The sequence below is a fragment of the Alligator sinensis genome, unplaced genomic scaffold (assembly GCF_000455745.1).
Source record: "Alligator sinensis unplaced genomic scaffold, ASM45574v1 scaffold888_1, whole genome shotgun sequence".
Taxonomy (NCBI): domain Eukaryota; kingdom Metazoa; phylum Chordata; order Crocodylia; family Alligatoridae; genus Alligator; species Alligator sinensis.
The window spans coordinates 690572-713867 of NW_005842533.1; the positions used below are offsets into that span (position 1 = coordinate 690572).

The 23296-nt window shown below is 47.1% G+C and overlaps 1 protein-coding gene across 12 annotated transcripts in view; it reads right to left on the reverse strand.

Annotated features, from left to right (window-relative positions):
* Nucleotides 1–23296, reverse strand: part of AHCYL2 (adenosylhomocysteinase like 2) — a 157872-nt gene that overhangs the window by 25697 nt on the left and 108879 nt on the right. For 5 of the 12 annotated variants that reach the window (XM_014523769.2, XM_025213513.1, XM_014523767.2 and 2 more), the window contains exons 2-6: nt 17196–17304; nt 13648–13764; nt 4572–4715; nt 2528–2628; nt 997–1099 (exon numbers count right to left, since the gene is read on the reverse strand). In XM_014523769.2, the coding sequence (XP_014379255.1) occupies nt 997–1099; nt 2528–2628; nt 4572–4715; nt 13648–13672 (373 nt within the window). In that variant the 5' untranslated portion in view covers nt 13673–13764; nt 17196–17304. Of the gene's footprint in view, nt 1–996; nt 1100–2527; nt 2629–4571; nt 4716–13647; nt 13765–17195; nt 17305–22410; nt 22453–23296 lie in introns of those variants that run through there. The other 7 variants (XM_025213514.1, XM_006031849.3, XM_025213511.1 and 4 more) reach the window with 3 other exon arrangements.

Here is a 23296-nt window from a genome sequence, read left to right on the forward strand (position 1 = left end):
ATCCTGCAGGGAGGAAATAAAGGGCAGTGCCCACCAATTGCTCCCAAGTTTCCTATTTTGTGTTGAATCTGAGACAGAAGTGAAAAGAGGCAGAATTGGAATACGTTTGTGGATAATGCACTTCAAAGATCTCCAGTCACTGGTCAGGAACTTCATTTTCCCTTCTGACTAAGTCTGTACATCCCGATCCTCATTTGTGGCTGATTTTAAAGCAGGGCTCACATACTTGGGAGCAGACCTCAGAGTCCCTCTAGGTAAATGGTGATTGTAAGACTGCTCTGCCCAAGCACACAATCTGCCCTAGCGTTTTCTGCAGGGGCATGTGTGAATGGAGCTCTAATCAGCTGTCCTGAAGGTATAATTTATGGCGACGTGGTGCAGAGGTGCTATAGACATTGCTTGGACACTTGCAGAATGTGTCCCTTATCATTGATGGCAAGTCCAACCTAGCAGTCTCATGGCTGTTTTATTCAACCCGTGATCCAGTTTGACAGCCTCGGGGCTGACATCGGGGCCTTTAGACACCTCAACCACAGGTACAAAAAGCCAGGGACTCTTTCTGAACAAATGTTTGGCAAAAGTTGTAGGCCAATACTCTTTTAACATCTAGCATTCCTGTGATTTCCTCTCTTCCTCAACTCCACAAAATTGTGACCCCCCTCCCCAACATCATGTAATTTCTTAAAATAATCCCAATGGCCAACACTAGCCCACAGCGCTATAGCAACAAGGTACAACCCAGATTTCTGAGCCACCAAACAATCAATATGCACACTTTAGCCACACAACTTACCAGTAAAGCATGTGCACGTGAATACCCAAGATGAAAGAAAAGCACCATAGAGATTTCAAGCTCCCACATGTTTATTCTAAACTGAAGGCATGACTATTTTAAAACAGAGAAAGATAGCCTGGCTGTCTTCTCTTACAGCAACCTGTAAAAGGGAAAAAGGGAATCTTTCTAAAAGCACCATGAAAAAAGGGGCAGCCTCTTACCACTCTCAGCCAGGGCAGCAGCCACTTCGTTGAGAGTTGAATAGATGTTGCAAGCAGCCCACCGGCACTGAGCACCCAAGGCACCAAGAGTCTCCATCAGTACCTGCAAAGAGAACAGAAGAGGGCTGTGATATATTCCTGTCATATGAACTGCACTGAACTTAGAGGGGGCGTCTGCAAATTGACTTCTACAGGAAGCAAAGTACCAACCTCTGCAGTTTTAATAGAGCGCACTGCTTTTCTGTTTATTATTTAAAGGAGCATTTCGATGGCATCGATGCCATTTCTTTAAGCACCGGTAGTGTTGTCAGTGCTATATGAAACACAAACAGACCTCCATTTCAGTAAGATAATGAATGAACTGCATAATGATTTCACTGGATCAATCCCAACCCCCTGGTTCTAGTCACTAGAAGGCGTTCTTCCCAATCTGGAACAGAACCCAGGAGTCCTGAATCCCAGTCCTCTGCTCTATGCATTAAAATAAGGCCCTCTCACTGTGCCTTTGAAGTTGGCTTTTTCAAGTCATCATTACTCACAGCTGTTGCTCAGGGACATGCATGCATTGCTCACATCTTCAGGTGGTTAGAGAGACAGATATAGAGATGAAGAGTTATGAACAGACCATTATATAAGGGGGCAGTTCTCTTTTTGTTTTAAAAATGGGGTTTTGGTGAGAAAGGATTTGTCTCCAGAGATGTGGATCCAGCCTATCTGCTTCTGAGAACAGATGGCCAAAGGGCAAAATCCCTCTTCAGCATTTTACCAGCAGGACCCAGCCTTGCCCTGTCTGGGGAGAGAATGAGGTTCATTCTTCATGGCCTATCTATTCTTTTACCTCCCTTCTGAGACGGTTAACAAGGACTGCAGCTACGGGGTCCTGCCTCAGGCAGGGGGTTGGACTAGATGAGCTCTGGAGGTCCCTTCCAGCCCCGCTTCTCTGCCATTTCTGTGCTTTAGGCTGGAGTTTATCCTGCTGTGGAAAATCACTGCCTTGGTTCCAGAAGTGACCCCTACCCACACATCTCATACTAGTAACTGAGCAGTCAGTAGTAAGTCATTTTGCAGTCTAGAATAGATGACCTATGGGTGACAGGCAGCTAATTCTTTCACAGTCCTCCAACTCACCTAATCTTGATCCATCTATCAATTAGATTTCTAGACTGCCCTTCTCAAACAAGACTCAAGGCAGCAGCTTACAAGAAGGAAAAATAACTTACAAAAGCAAGCAGAGTGTTCAAATTAAATGCAAAACAAAAACTCCCTGAAAAAAACATCCTGACTTAGCCTTGCTTGCAAAATGAGAACCAAACATGAAGATCTTAAAGAGTTTCCTTTCCTTGAAGCATGGCAATGGGTAGAATGAGCCTCACAGTGAGGCACTGTCATCCCCTGAGCACATGCTTTGTACATCAACGGAGTCAGTCTACAATTCAGGAACAGAAGACTGGAAGGAGCCCCTCAGCCACTGAGTCAGTCCCAATGACATGCTGAAATGTCAACTGAAAAAGAGAAGTCCATAAAGCCTTACAGCAGTCTGGGCTGTAATGTGCGTGCAGCCCACGATCTTGGCCCCAGCCAATGGCTTCTCTCCCTGAGCTCGCTTCCGCAAAGCCATAAGTGCAGGCATTTCTGGAAGAGATGGAAAAGCCAAACAGTTAGCCCAAGGAACGACATTCAGCACCACTCCCTTCCTCCTCTCGATACTGAAGACGTTATAACAAGTGCACATGGCATTGCCACCCCAGATGTTTAAAAGCCAGGCGGACGGCCTCAAAAATCTTGGCACTCATTGAAAAAACCCCCCATCATTCCTTAAATATACATTCAGGCTCTTCCTTCTTGAATGTTTTGGGTTTGGTGTGCTTGTGTTTTCAGGCTTTTCTCTGCAACAAGGACGGGGCTGTGAAAATTATTTTTAATAGAAGCTGAGTTTTTTTCAAACTTGTTTTCAGGAGTTCAGGATAAGCCCACAGTATTTATAAGCGCTTTAATCATGATAATAATGCAGTCCCTGGAAGGAGCCCCCTTCTTTTCACAAGTTGTCTGAACGAATCATGATGTTTTACAGCATTGTCTAGTGTTTGTAAGTTGTTCGTAACCACGTGCCTCTGAAAATCCAGTAGTCACTCAATGAGTGGTCACTTGGGTCATATGGCATTTCTTCCTGTCCTGGGAGGACATCCCAACCAGAACAGTGCCTGAAGTCATCAGTGACACGCTGGCCTTTCCAGGGAGAGGCTGGGGAACATTTCAAGTAATATAAAACAATAGCAAGCAACGGCATTAAGATATTTGAAGTATTTTCCTGTTTGGTGCTGGCTACTAGAGCCCACTGCCCCCCTCACCCCATCAGTCTATTGTGCTGTTCTGCAGTAATAAAGTAATTTGGGGTCCTCCCTGCCCTTTACCTCTTTAAGCTTAAAGATCCTCTGTACATCTAGATCAGTGATTCTCACCCAAGGTGTCAGAGCACCCTGAGGTGCCTTGAGGTCCATTCAAGGGGGTGCCATGCAGTGGTAGCACCGCTAAGTATGCAAACACGATTCACAAGATAAATCCAGAGATTTCAAACAGGAACTCACAGTGTTAAAAACATTCTGATTTGCTGGAGGCTTTTTGGGGGTTTGCAACAGAAGAATTTGCTCTGTTACATTTGTGTAGTCAAAAAATGAATGAAAATTAAGAGCTGGCTTTTTCTTAGGGGTGTCTTGAGTGTAGAAAGGTTAAAAACCAGTGATCAAGATGGTCAGAAAATCCATTCCCCCAACCAGGGAAAGGCTGTTGAAATTTTCCACAGAAAAATTTTCAGCAAAAAAATCACCAAGACAACAGCAACAAAAACCAAAGGGAAATATTTTGGACTCAAATACTGACATGATGCCTAATAAGAAAGGTCTTTGGGTGCTTCATGCCCCCACTCTCAAGGGTCTCTGCTGGATTATATATACACCACAGCCTCCACTCACGGGGAGAAGGCGGCAGCTGCATCACGAGAGTCTGGTCGCGACATCTCATGGGAAACAGTCTAGCCGGGAAGACAGAGAATGGGAACATGGGGAAACTGCTACCCCAGGAGGCACCAAGGCAGGAGAAGCAATCAAAAGATTTCAGCTTTTGGTTGAAATATTTGGTTTTCTGACCAAAAGCTCCCAAGTCTTCCTCAGCAGGCGCTTCTTACAACAAACCTCCTTTAGTAAAAAAAAAAAAAAAAGAAAAAGAAAAGGGGATTTTTCTGCTGAAGACCAGCTTTCACTAAGGGCCCTGCTATAAATTCAAATGAAAGCTAGCTAGAAACCTGTTACAGAGTTGTTACACATTTTCAGGCACAAACTTTGTAGCTGATTGCCCTTTTATACCTGGATAAGTTATTTTTATGGTGTGATAATTACTTTGCAAGTGTGGCCGGTCTCCGATTCACCAGTGAATTGCCTAATATACGTAATGTACAGCAGAAGCCTGAACGGTCGGTCTCAGTCATCCCTAGCTCCCAGCTCTGCAGACACCACCGAAGCAGGATGTACCCGTGCAACGTCCAGCCCCCAGAACAGAGCTCGTGGAGCCTTGCTTTTTACCTTGCTCAGCAATTTCAATCTCTCGGCGCCCGAATTCTGCTTGCTTTATATTTTTCACACAGAAATCGCTGCTGCCTTTAGAGTTCTTCTGTTGCTTGTCCCGGGGGGAGGTCTCATCGTCGGAGCTGTCTGTATATGAGGCAGCTGAAGAGAGAAAAGGACACATCACAGCCAGAATAAGCCACCCCCAAAAGTCAGATCCTCTGCGATAGGATAGGAGGGGGCATATTGCAGCTACGGAGCAACTGAGAGAATGTGTGACCCCCCTTCAAGAGTAAAAAAACATCGAGGTTATGCAACACTGACACAGGCATGCACCAGAATTGGTTTGCTTCCCAATTCTGCGGCGATCAGCTGAACAGATCACAGACGTGCTTCTTTCGGGCAATAAGAGCACCTTGAGGTGCCGACTCCTTTGTTTCTCTCTTCTTCCTCAACCACAGCCCTCTTTTCCTTCCACTGTCCATATCCTCAGGACCAGCCTTTCCCCTGAAGTGCCCTTCAGCCCTCTATCCAACTCTTATTTCTGCAAACCTACCTGCCACTGCTTCAGCCCTTCTGCCACACTGCTTCTCTGCTTGAATCCACCAAGACCAGTGTCAACCATTCATGCCTTCATCTCCTCTCGCCTTGCTATAGCAACACAAGTTTATGGCCTGTCCATGCTCTTATGCTCCAGATTCTTATGCCCAGTTAGTCCTTGCTCTCTCTATCACTGCTAATGACGGGGGCTATTCCTAGTGTGAGTGCTCTGCTAATATGGAGAGTGGGGACTGGACTGAGACCCACCTTATTTCATGCGAGTTGTCAAATTGCAGCTTAACGCTAAAAGCTTCTAGCCCCTACTCATCTAAGATGGCTGTGTCCAGCCTCGGGAACCACCCCATGCTTAAGGGAAAGGAGATCTGTTACTCATTATAGCTGCTCTAAGCCTTTTTTAGGAGGGCAGCTTATAAATATAATAAATGAATAAATACATGCAACAGGCCAGATGTACAAGAGGCACTTGTGTGGGTTTTCAAGTGTAGCTACAGTCAAGACCACAACCACTCAAATGCAGACCATCTTATTCCAGGTCACGGCTCCCTGTGCTACAGTTCTAGCAACTCATTTTACCAACATAAATGAGTTTCACCAAGTGAATTGTTGGCCCCCTTCATGTGCCTTTACCAGAGTATGGTCAGAGGCAGAAGGCCTCTGGGGAAGCTGTGGTGGTGACAGCTAGGACACATGGTATATACTTACTGAGAACAACTCGCTGTACCCCCAGCCCTTTTAACAAAGTCTCCCTGACTGTTTCTTGCCAGTTCTCAGAAATATTTTTCTCTTTTTAAATACACTTTATTTTTTTTTGGTATCTAAATAGCTTTCCTCCTCCTCCTAACCCTCCCATCCCATTTCTCCTGCATAGCTGGTTGATCTTCCTTCAAGCATTGTCAGAGTGGTCTCTCACTCTTGGGATGCACTTAGTTTTGCCAGAGAAGCTCAGACTCCAGTGGAAAACTCAGCGTTGTTGGGTTATGTGCCGAAAGACGGGGAAACTCCATGAGAGGTCATATGGGGAACTGCTCTTCATCTATTCTTGGGTTCTTACAATGAAGCAGCAGGTCCAAACTCCCTCTTGCCTTTCAAAGCTCAATGGATTTTCACTCCATATATATTGTACAAGAGTTAGGAATTATTCAAGTAGCATGGTCCTTCTGCAATGCTAAATCACCTCTCTGACTGCCACCCACTCTTTATAACACAGGGCAAAGGCTGCAGACTGGCCTGTTCCACTCAGGCTAAATCCATATGGTTTTGTTTCTGGCACGAAGAGACCACAAATTGTTCTTCATGTTAATTCTAGTGGGAAAAAAGGCTTTCAGATCCCAAGATGAATCTAGGGTCAGAACTAGTTGGTACTCCTTCCTGTCACTCCTGGATGAAGGAGATGCAAGTCAGCATCGGGAAGTGTTATGGGCTGAGAAGATTTGGAAGCTTTTGATGGTTGAATGGCCCGATAAGTTCCTTTTGACAATGTTCATGGTGCCAAAACGAAGAGGGAAATAAATATTCTCCTTATTAGTACTCGGAGGGCCTGGTAGATCCAGGATTGTAAGGAGAGGGGGTGGCAGCAGTGGGACCAGCACCACAGCTCCACCGTGGGGGCGATGTATGGCTGGAGCCCCCAGCTCTGTGTGGGGCACCTGGGGTTGGGGGACAGGCAGGGAGCAGGCACAGCAAGTGGGGACTTCCCACCACCGCAGCTGTCCCCAGCCAAACCCGACACCCTGTGCAGCCCCTCCCCACAGCCCCAGGCTGGAAGAGGGCAGGAGAGGCCCTGGTGCTCCCCCCATGCCCACATCAGGCAGGGATAGCAGCAGCAGCAGGCTGGTTCCCCCCCTTTCTGCACCTGCTTCCAGAGGCTCCAGCTCCCTGCCCGCTCCTGCCAGCCCGGGGGCTTTAGCTGCAGGGGCAGCTGTGCATAGTGCCAGGTTTGGCCAGAGATGGCAGTAGCAACAGTGTGTGGGTCCCTATTTCCTGCTTGGCCCCCACACCCCAGCTTTCCCCCGATGCTCTGGGAAGCAACTGCACAGGGTGCTGGGCTCAGCCAGCAGGTCCCTGCCCAGCCTTGTTGTGGGGAGTGGAGAGAGGAGGACTCACTTTGCTATACAGCAGAAGGGGGTGAAGCTGCACCCTCCCTGGGTCTGCTCCTGCAGACAGACAATCTCTCAGGTAGAGAGAGGGGGTTAGCTGTGTTAGCTCCAGTCAGGGAGAAGGCAGGGCACGGGGGTTCAGAGAGGCACGAGCTTTCGCTGGGCTGTGAAAGCTTATAACTCTGAACCAGTTTGTCTCTAAGATGCTTTCCTGGCTTGTCTTTAATGCCTTTAATGGTGCAAGACCTTGGAGCCCAGAATCACCCCGTGCCTAAGGAAGGATTCAAGTCACTGTAGAAATTATGGCTTGTACCAGTGTTCGTCTCCTTCCTCTTTCCCCGCCCCCCCAAACACCGTTGAGCAGGTAGCTCCTAACAGGAGCCCAGTTTCAGGTCTGGCAGGTGGGAGATTTCCCAAAGACAGATCCTACCCTTAAGAAGAGGTTTGTGTGTGGCCCAGCGGGATCCCTCCCTTCTCATCCCAGTTAGGAAAGGAAAACCCAAGGCTCCGCTGGTCTGAAGATTAACACCCGAGGATGTTCAAGAGCTGGCCAGATTTGAATCCTGCGCTAGGAGCTCTTAATTGCCAAAAACTTACATACAAAACGTTTAGATCCTGTTACGGAAAAGGACGATGTTGATAGCAACCTCGACATGTCCTTGCAAACCACTCAGAAGACCCTTTGCGGCATTTTATCTTTTGAGGACCCCAACTTCTCGAGCTCTCTCACTCTATGATCACCGGTTGAGGCAATGCTCAGGGACCACAGACCGAATGAAAGTCACTGCCTACATCTTCCACTCCAGAAACAAGCAGTTGAATGCAGAACACTGGAATCGTCCCGCCCGTCACGTCTAACTGCAGTGGAGCTCTCGGGCTGCAGCCAGACCTCAGACGAGCAGGGCTAACGACCTGTCTCGGTTCTCTCTCGGCGAGGACCACTCCTCGTCATCAACACAAACCTGAGCCGTGCGTTTTAGCTTCTTCTCCTGATCAAATGTCTCTGCAAGAACTTGAAACCTTTCCAAAATCTTGAGCGGCAGGTCTGCTGGACTTAGAAGAGAAACTGTACAAGTTCTTCAGCGCCTGGAAACACATCAGTTGTGTAGACCGATGCTACCGCTTGAGTGGGTACAAATCTGCAGCGATCTCCGTTTCCATCATCCAACAACTGTGTAAGGTGCATAGGTGCCTTTACAGCTTAAGAACATAAGAAACGCCATATTGCATCGGACCATAGGTCCAGTATCCTGTCTGTCACAGCGACAGAGCAGATGGCAAAGGGGAAGAGCATTTATGCAGGGCCTGCCCAGACTCATCTGCCCTCTGCACCACTCCTCTTATAGCTTCCCGCAGTCAGAGGCTCAGTCAGTTGTAATCTGGAGGCTGTAGCCCTTACCTAACCTAGTCCCCTCTAGTGGTGTCTGAATCTAGTGCTTGAAAAGAGCGTAGAAGGCAGACCTCAGATGTCAGAGATGCTAAACAGGCAACATGACTTCAACACAAGCTCTAGATGTTGGCCACCTCAGAAATGAGCACTGCAAACTGACAAGTGCTACTAGAAAGGTAAGTTTTGGGTAGGACCGGTGGGTCTACCGCTACCAAAAGTGGCAGGATGCAGTTAGGGATATTTTCACAAAAGGCCAAGCAGTGGAGGAGTGCTCCCTCAAGGCTTAGTGATGCCTAGGGCATGGCTCATCTTTCTGCAGCCATTGCCATAACCACTGGAAAGGGCTGCAGTGCTCTGTCCTTGCAGACGTATGTCCCGGAGTTGAAGACGTCCTTTAAGGTGTGGAGTTGTGAAGTGCTACAAGAATGAGACAAATCTGAAGGATGACTCTTGTATACTGAATTGCTAGACCCAGATCCAGACTTGTGCTTGAAAGCTTGTCTCAAACATCTCCCAGTTGGTCCAATAAAAGGTATCATCCCACCCAAAATCCTTGCCTCTCACATATTTCCTGGACCATAAAGACTACAACATTACTCCAACACTACCTGTTGCTGTTTGGCCTTTCCAATTTCCTTGACTGCAAGGGCTATCAGAAAGACGAAGGTCACGGCACATGTTTAACGATAACATTGAACCTCGATCACAAGGCTCTTGAATTCAGCCACCATTTCCTCTCCCACTTGTAAAGGAGTTTTTTAACAGAGGCCTAATGCTTCACAAAGACCACAAATCTCAGCAATGGGAGTTTTAATCATGCTTCCTTTTTTGGTGACAGCAATATGTTTCTTCCAAGTCAGAGAAGTGTAAGCACAGAAAGTCTTCAACTAGAAGATCTTACCTGACCCAGCAAATTCTTCTAAGCGAGGGTGACCACCCCAACATATCCCAGCCTGCACCTCTCAATGTCCCAAAGGACATGGAGAAGGGAAATGATCAAAGAAAGAGGAAAAGGAAGAATGACTGCAATCCGAGTTATTAGAGAAGATCAGCAGAGATCTCTCAACCCTCCACCCTACTCTCTGACTACATGGTCTCTGAGGGGTGGTCCACCCTCCCTTCATGGACATCTCTCCTGGGACTTGGGGCTTTCCCGGGGCACCACAGCTGTAGCTGCATCCTGACAGTGGGGATCTGTACTGATAATCCATGTCAAGAACTAAAGTTACATGTAGGCAACTCCTCTTTCCAGAGTTCCTCAGGCCTTTCATTAGAAATGAGGTGTCTGAATTTTGCAAGCTGTAAACGGGAGAGAAGCAGGGAACAGAAAAGCCTGCATGTGCCCTGTTCACCCTCCCCCTCAGCATCTCCTCTCTGCCATGGTGTGAGACAGGACTTGATGAACCTCCAGTCTGACCCAGTACATGGTAATTCCTGGGTCTTTTATTTCTTATGGAGGGATTAAACTGCAGGGACTTCCTACAGTATGGCCAGTGGTTCGTCCTTCACATAGATCTCACCAAACCAGTCAGTGACTCTTCTAGCCTTCTCGAGATACCTGAATGCTCCCAAGCGAAAAATCATAGTGCTGCCGCCGTCTGCATGCCAGGCTCCCCAAGACCTCGCTTAGGTCTAATCTGCTTACTAAGAATTATGCATTGCTGAAATTTCTTGGAGGTCTGTCCTCAGCAGGGGTAGAAAAGGCAAGTCTGACCCTGCAAACAGCACACCGATGGCAACACATTCTAGGAGTGGACTTTTGAGCAGAGTCCAAGGTGCCTCTTGGAGAACTGAAAGCCTGCCTTAATAAAAGAAAAGAAGTTATATAACATCAAGTTCTCTGATCCAGAACTCCAGAAGGATTAACTAGTTAAAGCAGGATTATACACTTGAAAACAGAGCTAATCTGTGTAGTGTTTTTAAAAAAACACATATCTGGGGGCTAGCCCTTGGGTGAAAGTCATGTTTGTAGATCTCACCAGCGTGTGCAATTGAGCTTGTCTCCTAAATTTCATCCTAGTTTACCTGGAAACCATTTTAGCCAGGACTTTAAAAACCAGGATCAGGAGCCACAGTTCATATTGCAGCTGTCAATGGCACCATCTGGTTTTAAGCAGAACAATATGAACCCCCCTCTTCCATCTCCCAGCTGCCAAGCAGTTTTATCTAACGGGCAAGATGAGGCTGCAGATCAGAACTGGTCCCAAGCAGCTGTGACCAGATTTGGGTCTGAACTTTCCCAAAGTGCAGGACTGCTCTGAAGTCCTGACAAGTCCCCTACTGTCACTGCCAGACTTCCTTTTTAAGCAGCGAACGAGGGACTAGAGAACATTTCTCAAACAAGAGCAAATCCCTTTCTATCCACTTAATTATCCCCTCCATCACACCCAAAATACCTATTATAAGCTAACAACGTACCTCTTTTTTAAGAAAAAAAATCTGACCCCCCTCCCACTTAAGTTATGAAACAGAATGGGAATGTCAACCTCCTTAAATACCGATATTATTGACCTAATTTTATTTCAGCAACAAGTTAACGTGTGTGCTGTGCACAACAACATTTGGCACTACAGCTCTTCAAAGAGCTGACAAATATTAGCCAATTCATTTTCCAAGCCTCAGTGAGGTAGGCAAGGGCTTTTCTCTTTTGGTAAAAACAGGGCCACTGACACCGAGAAAGCAAGTGATTTCCCCCAGGCAAAGCTACTAAGCCAGGAGCAGCGCCAGGATTACAACTCAGGTAGGCAGGGCACCTGCTCCTAGATGCAAACCACTGACTGTGCTGTCTCGCCACTGCAGCAAATGCCAACCACACCATTGCAGGCAGCTGGGTGTCTCTCAGTTGCAGGGCTAGCTAACTGGACAGACAGGCTATAAAACAACACTGTGAGCCTTTCAGCACATCTAGCTTGCAAGGCACACAAGGATAAAAAACAGCTGCAACACAAAGCATTGCATGGGGCAAAACTATCTGGATGCCTCCCCCCTCCCCAATGAGTAACAGGAATTTGATTTTGCAAAAATGAGGTAGGAAGGATGGGCATTGGTAAACTTGACACTGAGCTGGAGGGATTTATGCTTTGTTTCTGAAAGCTGTAGTGAGCCTTCTGATAGGAAAGCAGCAGCATGTAGAAATCAGGACACGAGAATCATAGAAAACAAGGGTGTGAAGGGACCTCGGGAGGTCACATCTAGTCCAACCCCTGCTCCAAGCAGGACCAGCCCCAGCTACAGCATCCCAGCCAAGGCTGCTTTTCTGAAGTCCAGGGTCCTTACTCTGCTCTTCTCCATCCTTCCTTTCCTCATGATCCTCAACTCAATCATCTCATGGTTGCTGCCGCCCAAGTTGCCATCTAGGAGACAAGAAGACCTTAGAGAGTGGTTTTCAACCTTTTTTCATTTGCAGACCCCCAAAAAAATTTGAATGGAGGTGTGGACCCATTTGAATTGTAAATGTGGGTATTCACATACTTTTGGTTGATCATACTCATCTTTCAGAGACCCCTTAGATATCGTCTATGGACCTCCAGGGGTCCATGGACCACAGGTTGAAAACCACTGCCTTAGAGGATATTGGGTAGTTTTATTCCCCAGGGAATTTTGTTGTTGAGTACCTGCTATTTGCAGTCTGGTGACACCCAACCCCCCCACCCCTCCACCCTGCAGAAGTTATTATAATTATTTTTTTTTTAGGATTCTCATGGTTAAATTACTTCTGCCAGAGATAGCAGAAGACAGCACAAGTGTCTGGAAGGAAGGTCTCTCACGTCATACCTGACCCTAGCTTCTCTTCAACGATGCTTTGGCATATGGATAGACTTTAACACGGTATTACAGGAAAGTGTCCTCTAGCACAGTGTCATGTACACCTGCAGACTTTCTAAAGCAGCTGGCTGTTGGACCACCTGGGGTCCTTTGAAAAACCCTGTCTTTACTGATATGGAAACTATCAACGAGGCCACAAGAGAGGTGGTGTCACTTCAAAGAAAACAAGTAGACAATGACTGGTTAAGAAATCCCAAAGAGCTGGATGGCTTACAGCCTAGGGAAAGGAATCAGAAGCTTTTTCGCTTCTGTAAGCTGGAGGTTCAAACCCAGCCCTGAGTGTTGGTACTTAGGCCCATATTACTTAGCAATAGTGTAATGATGGGACTAGCCCAAAACTCTTTGGTGGTCTCTGTGAAATGAGCCAGAGGGAACTTGGCACAACATTTAGAGGAGTAGGTAGGTGTTCAAAATGTCCTTACCGGCACTGTTTGGAGGAGTCAGGATAGACTGTACCTATCAAGCTGTCAACTAACCATTTGGCTACAGCAGTTGCTCTCTCCAGGTCAAGGCTGTGGGGTGCTGATGGGATCTATCACAACGTGTACTGCACACGTCTTGGGGACAGAGGCTTCGGTCCACTGTCAACCCAGCACCTTTCATTCGCACTAAAATGTACTTAATGAACCTAAAACTATTCTAAACTGCTAGCACTCTAGTTGGGAAGACTAAAGGTAAGAGTTGCAAGAGAGTTCTCAGAAAGAAAAAATCATTAGGAGCTCTTTCAGCTAAGCAGCTGGAGCAACCAGGAATAATTAGTGAGACTAATTAGACTAATATTAGTCTATTAGTCCTTCAAATATGACAGTCAGCTACAAAATACTACTTGATTAGATCTGCAAGAATGCTGTGAACACAGTGCACGGTTATGGAAGGTCACAGACCCGTATTAGACAAGTGCTGAACGTTAGTGCCAACTCGAAGCTTGTGTTACCACGTGAGGTGCAGTTAAGCCGCATCACTGAGAAACACCCGTCTGTGTAGCTTGCATGGTGATAACTGGGGTCGGGCTGATCGTTCTCTGGGGAGGGCACAGCATGCATCGTTCCTCCGGATCCCCTAAGTGCCCTTTGTGTGGAAACATGGCCACTGCGGGAGAGACAGATGACCCTCCCAGCCACAGGGTGAGTTTTCACACAGTGCAATGGCAAAGCAAGGTTGGTTATCCCGTGAAGGAACACAGCATCCCAGCACAAAGGCCTGGGTGAACACCCTACTACACCTGGATAAGCTAGCCATATCTTCATTGCTTCTTTGGGGGCAGGGAGAGTTCCCTTGGCTTTTGTCTGGGCTGAGTGGGGCAGGGAATAGCCCGTACTTGGCTGTTGGGGCCTCTCTTCTGCAATAATAGAAAGAGGCCAAGGGTTAGAACAAGCCAGCTTGGAGTCATTAATGATCAAGCCTGTGTGTAACCAGGCTCCCCCAAACCTGCCAGGCAAATCCTGCACTGTTATCCAGAGAGCACAGTTAGCATGTGTATTGCTTTACAAAAGCCCGAAACAGAGCCTCTACTGCTAAAGCTTTGCCCTGTCATTCACAGAAGCTGAGACAGTAGTTCAGGTATATGCCACTGATGGAGGGGAAAATCAGCATTAGTGGTTTCACAGAGAGGGAGGAAGGACAAACGCATGATGTGATATAAGAAGCCGTTCCAAGAATAAGGGGCAGCACAAAAGGAGGGGCTAAGCTGGATGTGGAAGGAAGTGACAAAAGGAAGAATGACTGCCATCGTACATGACGCGACTCCTCTTGGGGGTGGTGTCAGCAGGGATGCCACTGTAGGCACGCACGTACTGCATACACAGGGGAGAGGAGTGCTTTCAATAATATTATCCATCAGGACGGTGCTCGTGCTCACTGCCACCTCATGCTCTTCCACACAGGCATAAAGGGCCGGGTAACCATCATCTTGACAATGCATGCCCCATGCTGCCAAAGACTCCAAGAAGTGAGGCCAGAGCCCAGGTTGTGGGATCTATCTCATCTCCTTGAAGTACCCCAATAACCACAGGGTAAGTGACTTTCTTCTTCAAGTGCGGACCCCCTTGTCAGCGATTGGCAATCAGACTCTTCACTGGAAAGAGGAAATGAGGAGCTCCTGCTGCGATAGTCAGTGACTGAGGCACTGAGACTTGGCTGCTATAGCAAGGGGATAATGTTTAATGCAGGTTAGTGGGTTGCTCTGTGCTGTTGCCTTGCCAATATTTGATCGAGGTGTCATCCCTGATCCAAGACCAAAATAACAACTAGGAAAACCTTCCCTTCATCGATCAATGTAACAGAGTGTTTCCAAAGCAGGCTGAGCATGCTGTCCCAGTAGAGACACCTTGCTGTTTAGGTAGCCTCACCAGCCCTCTGACAGTAGGTGCACACACGTTGTATGATTCACTCATTGTCTGCAACCAAATGGCTTGGCCTTTTGGTGAGATGGACACAGCTCCAAAGAGCTAAAGATGGCTTAAAATGCTTGGTCCCATTAGGCTAACAGAACAAGACATATCCAAAGCATGTTGCTGCCTCTCATGGTGCTGAGGGAAGTTCCAGAAAAGATACTAATAGGTTAATCGAACAATTCAAGTAAAACTGGGACCATGTTAGGAATGGATGTAGTATGTGCTCTTGTTGCAACCTTGTTCCATAAACACACATGGCTGGAAGGGAACTCCTGGATCGCTGACACCAGGCCTTTGCTGTCAGAGGCAACCACACTGCGGAAGGATATGTGAGGAGTTATATCAGGGCTTGGAGCTTGCTGATCCTAGAATCATAAAGAATGAGGGCTGAAGGGACCTCAGGAGGTCACATCTCATCCAACCCCTTGCTCAAAGCAGGGCCAGCCCCAACTACATCATCCCAGCCAAGGCTTTGTCTAGCCAGGTCTTCAAAACCTCCAAGGATGGAGACTCCACCACCTCTCTGGGGAGCCTGTTCCAGTGCTTCACCACCCTCCTCGTGAGAAACTAGGACCTCATATCTAACCTCAACTTCCCTGGCTGCAACTTGAGCCCATTGCTCCTTCCTCTGTCATCTGCCACCACTGGGAACAGTCCAGCTCCATCCTCTTTGGGATGACCCTTCAGGCAGTTGAAACCTGTTATCAAATCCCACCTGAGTCTTCTCTAGATTAAATAAACCCAGTTCCCTCAGCCTCTCCTCACAAGTCATGTGCCCCAGCCCTCTAGCCATTTTCGTTGCCCTCCGCTGGACTCTCTCCAACTTGTCCACATCCTTTCTGCAGTGGGAGGCCCAAAACTGGAAACTGTACTCTAGATGTGGCCTCATCAATTCCAAACAGAGAGCAAGAATAATTTCCCTCGATCTGCTGGCAACGTTCCTCCTAACGCAGCCCAGGATGCTGCTAGCTTTCTTTTTTTGCAGAGCTGCTGCTTAGCCAGCTGGTCCCGAGCCTCTTGGTGCATGGGCTAGTTCTGTCCTAAGTGCCAGACTTTGCACTTGTCCTGATTGAGCTTCATGAAATTTCTTTTGGTCCAGTCTTCCAGTCTGTATAGGTCTCTAAATTCTAGCCCTGGCTTTCAGTCTATCTGCTACTCACCCCAGCTTGGTGTCGTCCTTGATCCTTTAGGCCAAGATAAAAACAACCAGAAAGATGCACAGGTGGCTTGATATCACTGTAGCAGACAGATACTTGGTAAAAAGCTCAGGTTCAGATTTCAGCTTAAAATAATGTTTGGGCATAACATAATGTGGTTGGGCTCCTGGTGCTGTCCCCTGTGGCAAACGTCTCCAGGAGTCCTCTACCAGCTCTATGACAGAACTCAGCAACACTTATCATTGCAAATGACCATGCATCTGTTTAAGAGGTCTGCTGAGTCACTGCTGGCTTTGAAAGGTGAAGAACCAAAACAGAGCCCAGCTTTAGTTGTGTCAATGATAAGATGTGTCGTCAAAGAGAACAGCGGATGCCCCGAGGACCTCTCCAGTGCATGACAAGGACTCTGTTACGTTCGTCTTTTAATGGAATTAGCTTGTTGCATGAAAGGCAGAGCTTGAAATCTACGGGCTTTAAGTCAAGAGGCCCTATCCTGGAGGGTTTGTACAGGATTGGAGAAGCAGGCAACTGTCAAAAATGAGCTTAGGCAGGTTGAGTTGGCTCGCAGCTGTTTTATAAACGAAGCAGAAAAGCTCTCAGACTTGTAGGGGGGTTTGTGCATGAGACAGCTGAAGCTGGACACCAGCACGTCAGATGCTCATTAGGCTCCATTTTGCAGACCCAGGAGAGTTGTAGCTGTCTTGTTCTCGACTCCCTCCTATAGGAGCACAAGACACAGGGTAATGCTCAGCCTCAGTCTCATGGGCACGAGATGCCTTTGTCCCTGGTGTGGGATTAATGCTGACACACCCTCGGAGCAGCTGTGTGGGGGACAAGATGATATGCAAGCAGAGATGCTAGGGGGGCCAAGGTTGCATTTCAAAGGAAGTCCTAAAGAGAAAGGGGAGATGGAGGACTGGGGCAAAAACATGAACAGTCACAGAAACCTAAATCTGAGTGTTAAGCTGGACTCTATGTAAGAAATGTATTGCTACATCTGCCTTACAGGGAGACAGGAAAACACATCCATATTCTCTTTCCTCCCCCTCTCTGAAAGACCATGGAGCTATGAAGGGGAAACGGGAGATCGCTCAACTCCTGAATAAGCTGCTGTGGTGGCCGACAGTCCAGCAGATACACAGGCAAAGGAGGACTTTCAGTTTGAAAATGTCCCGAGAGTGGTGCGAGGGGAGCAGACGCAAGGCAGCAGAGGAACCCACCTGAGCTGTAGCTGTCTGTGGAGGACTGAGAGATGGACCGGGACAGCGAACGGCGACTAATCTTCGTTGGGCGCTTGTTGAATTCTTGCTTCTGGTCAGCAAACTGGATCTGTTAAGAGAACAAATCCCTAATTAATCCAGCATGAGATTAAACCCAGTGCAGACGACCCCAAACAGCCCCCATGATTATATCCGAGAACAAGGGTTTCCTTCACATAAGGCTGAGTATCAGTTTCTATAATTTTCCCAGAGGGATTTTATGTTGGCTGCTTAGTTTAGCTCCATGTTCTAGTTTAGCACGCACGATACAAACCCGCTTCTCAAATCCTCCGGCCAGCCATTTTTACCAATATGAACATGCAAGCCAGGAGAATCCAGATACCCCTCACACAATAACCCCAATGCCTTTTTTTTTGTTTTTTAAACTGGAGACAGTGCTGTTTATCAGTCCAAATGGGAACTGTTTGGAGGCCCTCAGAAGCTGGTGCAGAACTGAGGAGCACACTATTTTACTGACCACATACACAGAAAGACAGAGATGGAGAACCATGGGTTGCTCTGTTGTGTAAAGACCAGACTCAGAAATAAAACAAGTCGTAGGATTTCAAATCACTTGCCAACTGTACTCCATAAAATGGGTTAGTTAAGATCAGCCATAAAAGACATGGCTATTATAATTGTGGGGTAAAACACATGGAGGAACACCACGTTTTGACTGGCTGGAAAGCTGGCCCATAGCACTGGTTGCCAAAAAGACATAGGAAGGAAAGATGGAGTCGCTTCACGTTGTACTGAAGTACAGGTGCCTCTTGGGTGGCACATAACAGTTGCTTAACTCTATAGAGCAAACTCTATGGAACAGGTCATAAAAGTGAAGGATAACGCACAAAAGTGAAATGTGGTAGGGAATTTAGGCTGGTAACATTGCACCTCAGGTGCAATTTGGTCAGGGCACCGGGACTAACATTCCTACTCTCACAAACAGCCCTGCAATGGGAGGACCTTCTTACAAGTATTTCCAGGAGATGCGCTCAGTTTACAAGTAACAGGACGACAAGACCTCGGCGCTCCATTTGAAACAGAATCAAACCTGGTTTTCCCAATTTTAGTATCACCATTAGTAATCAAGAGATTCTCCAAGCCAGGGCCAAGCAAGCATGACACCTCTGCTAAAACGTGGGCATGCACGCTAAGCACGGAGCCATCGTCTTGGATCCGCCTGCACGCAGCGGACTGGAGTTCGACAGATTGGTTTGCTGCGGTGCACAAGGATGGTAAGACTCTGGCTCACACACTTTATAGCCATGTCACCTCTGGTAGGCGAACAGAAATACAACCTTGTTGGTAAAGTCAGGAGATCTATTCTGAAGTGTGCAGAGGATAGAACGGCGGAGCAAAAGTGTCATTTTTCCAGACACTTTCCAAAGTGCATTCTCCCTCTCTAATTATACAGTAGGCTCATTACTTCCCTCCTGCCCATGTGCCAACCCTTCCCTGGATGTACTGCCACCAGAAAGGGAATCTGTATCTCCGAGGCAGTGGTTCTCAACCTTTTTTAGATTTAAAGCACCCCTCCAGACAGACTTAAGGCACCCCTTAGAAAATGCCAGAGTTTTCACTCTTTCTTTTTTTTACTACAGAAAAATTAGAGCAATTTTTCTGGCGCAGAGAACTCAAAAAGACCACAACTATGGATTTCTGTCCAAAATCTCTTTGAAAGGATCTCAAGGCACCCCGGCATGTCGTGGCACCCCGGTTGAGGCTCGCTGCTGTAGGTTTTTTTCCACCCTTCAGCCATTCTGAAACGGACCCAGAGATGGCAAAATACTGGCTTTACGACATGCATATTTGCCTCCTAGGAAGACTACCAAAACCACCGCTAGCACAAGACAAACAGCTGTCTTACAATTGCTCTGCCATTACCAAGCTGGAATGGATTTTTTCTTGTGACCTTTACCATAAAAGCTCCGTAGCCCTCAGCCAGCCCCTCCCAGTGCCACCACGGTCCTATTTCTGCATACCGTGCAACTTTCTGCAATGATTTCTCTATCAAATAAAAGTTCAGCTCATTAGGGGAAAAAAAGCCACAAATCCTATCAACATCTCATTTTCCTCCTCATAATATTTCTAGAGCAGTCCTTCACCCAGTGCTTGCAGGGCACTTTACAAGCATTTAGCTGCCACATGAAGTAGACATTCACATTTTAGCAGATGCTGAAACTAAAGCTGAGTGTTTCTCTCGCTTGTCCACGGTTACACAGCAAGGCAGCGACAAAACCAGGAATAGAAGCTAGGAGTTTTCACTCCTCCCCTCCAGGCAGTATAATGCCACAGCTAGGCAAACTTTTTGAGGGCTGAGCCTGTTAATCACAGATAAATTCTCCCTCAGTAGCTAACACTTTTGTTGGACAACTTTTAGCACTGCTGTCGGAGCGTTTCAGCGTTGCGCAAAGGTGTTAGATCTCTCTTGGAGAAGTTGGAGGCGACTCCTCACTTGTTATTTAAGGATAGTGGTCCAGATGTACACTGGTATATATTGGCAAAACTCCCCTGACTTTATGCGAATAGCTTGCTTGCTCCGATACAGGTTTACAGGGTACAGGTTGTAGCCGTGTTTGTCTAAGGACACAGGCAGACAAGGTTCTTAGGGGAAACCTGATATCTTTTATTAGACCAACTCAAAGAAGTATATTTGAGTTGGTCTAATAAAAGATATCAGATTTACCCAAAGAACCTTGTCTGCTGTTAAAGATTTAGCATTTATATCTACAAAGCAAAACCATTACCAGCAAGTATCAACTCTCTTAGGGTATGTTAAGTGCTTTATTTACTTGAATATAAGATAAGATACCCCCCACAATCAGCATGGGGGAAAAAAGCCTATCATCTTATATTTGCATACCAGCAAGTCCCCTGCATTACATACACTGTCTAGTACCAAACTGCTGCTAGAAGCAGTATGTGCTCAGTCACAGAAACCAACTATGAAGTTGACTGAAGGCAGCCCAAGCTAAGCATGCCCATAAAACATCTGGCCCCCATTGGACAAACACGCTAATGGGAACCTTCTTTTTTAAATGTGGCTCTTAAAAAACCAAACAAATGGGTGGATGTTCCCTCCATACAGAACTGGCAGCAGGACTGGAGGTACTGCAATACCAGGCTGGCACCGGGAGAGGGCCAGAGCCAGCCCTGGCACCCCACCCCAACCTTGATGCGAAAAATGCTACATTTGATCTTAGCCGAAAAGACAGATATGCAATTTATATTAAAAAAAAAAAATAAATAAATAAAATAAAAAAAAAAAAAAGCATTTCAGACCAAATTAGCCAAATCCATTCCAAATTCCATGAACTAAGCAGAACTTGGTTGTTTAACTCTACGTGGTGCTACCACTGGCTTCACTCCCAGACTCTTCAGCTTGGGGCTTCAGATACTCCCAAATCCATGGCAGGCATCCTATGTGCAGGCCCAAGCCTAGAGGTCTTCAGGTTCAGATGCCCCCGAGTCTTGCTTGCCCTTAGCCAACAGGCCAAAGGAGCAAACTAGGGAGAAATCCCCCATCTCCATCAAATAGGTGTGTAGCCGAGATCCTCCCATTGGGAAGCTACAGTAGACTCTTGTAGGAGGGCCTGCCCACAGTGCGTTGGACAGGTCTTCACCCTTCACTACAGCATCCCATTCAAGGTGATCTGACCTCCAAGGGGGAGCCACCTTCTTGATATCCAATCTCCTCTGCCAGAGATGCTACCATAAGGATAGGCTAGTGCAGCCCAGCCGAACAAGATACAGTGTCCACTGTGTTCACTCCCCCTCAGCACCAACTCTTTTCCAAGTCATGGTGAACCACTACATCAAACATATTTTGACTTCCTATTCACTCCTACAACTGAACAATGCCTTTCTTTCCCATTTCCAATTATTCCTGTTTCTTCACAAGCCTTAGAGGTCAGTAAACAACACCAAACATCTACGTGATTGAGAGCATCACTTCCTCTCTCAGCCTGTCACATGTGATTGGTGTGGTCTTGCCCTCTATGGGGTGGAGATGGACCCGGGTTGCCTTGCACCTCATCTGCATATACATTTTTGGAGGGTCCCAGGACTTGTGACAAGAACACCCAGTTCTCGTTGTGACTGGGAGCTAACTAGATCCTTGGCTCCTTTGTGGGGGGGGGCAGGGGGTGTAAATCTGGAGTACAGACACATACTGAGCAGTGCTGGGCTGTGGGGTCACTGTGGCTTGAAATGCTGTTGACTGCCCAGCCCAGTAAAGTATATGATCAGTCACGAGCCTTTTGACTTTGGACTAATATCATGCGTAGTTTGCACTATGTATAAGTAGGAACAAAAGTGCTGCTCCAAAGTGTGCTTATGGAGGACCTGTGCTGAGACTTGCAGCAGCTTGTGCCAAGTTAAAATGCACGACTTCTGCATGAACTTACCTAGAGTCATTTACATATATGCAAGGTACCAGGGGTACGTTTATTGTGGCGTCGGTGGTTTTTTTGGTTCCTTCCACTTCAAATTAACAAGGGGGCGAGGCGAGCCAAGCAACTGCTGCATTTATGACTGGGCCTGTGTCTGGGTCAGGACCAGTTGGACCCACAGCACTCTCCTGTCCCTCTCTGCAGCGTCTGTTCTCCCTTGTGTCCCTTGCCCCTCTTACTGTTACATACAGTTCAGTTCACATCCTTCCACGCTCTGCTCCAGGAGGGAACCAAGCCTGAGCAGGGTCTGACAGTAAGAGGGGGGTGGAAGGGCTGAAGGGGGAAGAAATGTGGGCAGAGGGTAAGGAGGCCACCTGACTGTCCCAGCCATCATTTCCCCTGCTGTAGCAGTGGGAGGAGGCAAAATCAAGACAACCCTCCGATAATTAGATGCTACACCCAGAAAATTATAACACATTGATAAGGTTTCCTTAGATAGACTCTAATTATTGGGGGAGGTCATCTTACATTTGAATACATACGCTATTTGGTTCTGTATATTTTACCAAACTGCCCCGACTTTGGTGCCCTGTGGGAGAAGTTCAAATTCAAGCCCAGTGGGCTGAGGGGTGCAAAGCTCTGTACTGCCACATGAGATGCGCTGGCAGCTCCATCACCTCGCTCCTTGTGCTTAGCAGGAGAAGGAGCATTACCACATTGCTGCAGAGAAACACCTTTTCCATCCTCTGTAAAAGGGATAGGGATTAGTCAGGACACGAACAAACCTTTTCCTCCACAGCAGAGGTAGTCATGGCAGGAAAGAATACTGCAAAGGACAAGGTGATGGCGTGGTTCTGGTGGCTCCTCCAGGCTCCCTTTTGGAGCCGTGGCAAGGCCACAAGATTTATCAGATGATCCCGCTACAGTACGAGTTGTAACACCGCTTCAAGTTTTTCTCTTTGCAACACCTACAAACGATAATACAGGAACCTAAAATAATCAGTGGGAATTTTTTTTTACTGGAGACCTAGCAATGCACAGAAAAAAAAGTGCTTCTTGCTTCACAAGCAGCAGCATTGACTGAATGGGCAAACTAGTCGGTGCACATGGTTTTCTAGCAGCTGTTGTTTTGTCGGCAAGAAATCTCTTTGCTGAAGCAGATAGCTCCCTGCCTGGAAGAGCCGCTTCAAAGCACCGGATTATTGAGGTCAAATGATGCTTTAGGCAAAACCATTTATGATCGAGCTCTAGCCAGGGCAAAGTATTCTGATGACAGAACTTGGACTAAAAGCAAACTTCTGTTAACTTTTCCCCTTCCTGTATCACCTGTTTAAGGATCTTTCAAGACAACTACTATGAGGTGAACAATAGCATTTCTCTTTTATAAGGCACAATTTCTTCAAAGGCTCCAGAGCACTTTTCAAAACTGAAAAGTGACTTGCTAAAGATTATAAAGTGACCCACACCGAGCAGAATCAAAACCCAGGTCACGATGCTACCAGACCCCGACTCTAACGAGAGGGACGCTGCCTGAGTGAATACAACAGGGCACTGAAGCCCAGTATCTAAATACCAAACCCAAAGCAGCACTATATATAGTGGCAACACAATTCTCTGATCATGCCTCACTTAACGAGGATGGCATTTCCCCAAGCCCCTCAGATGAAACCA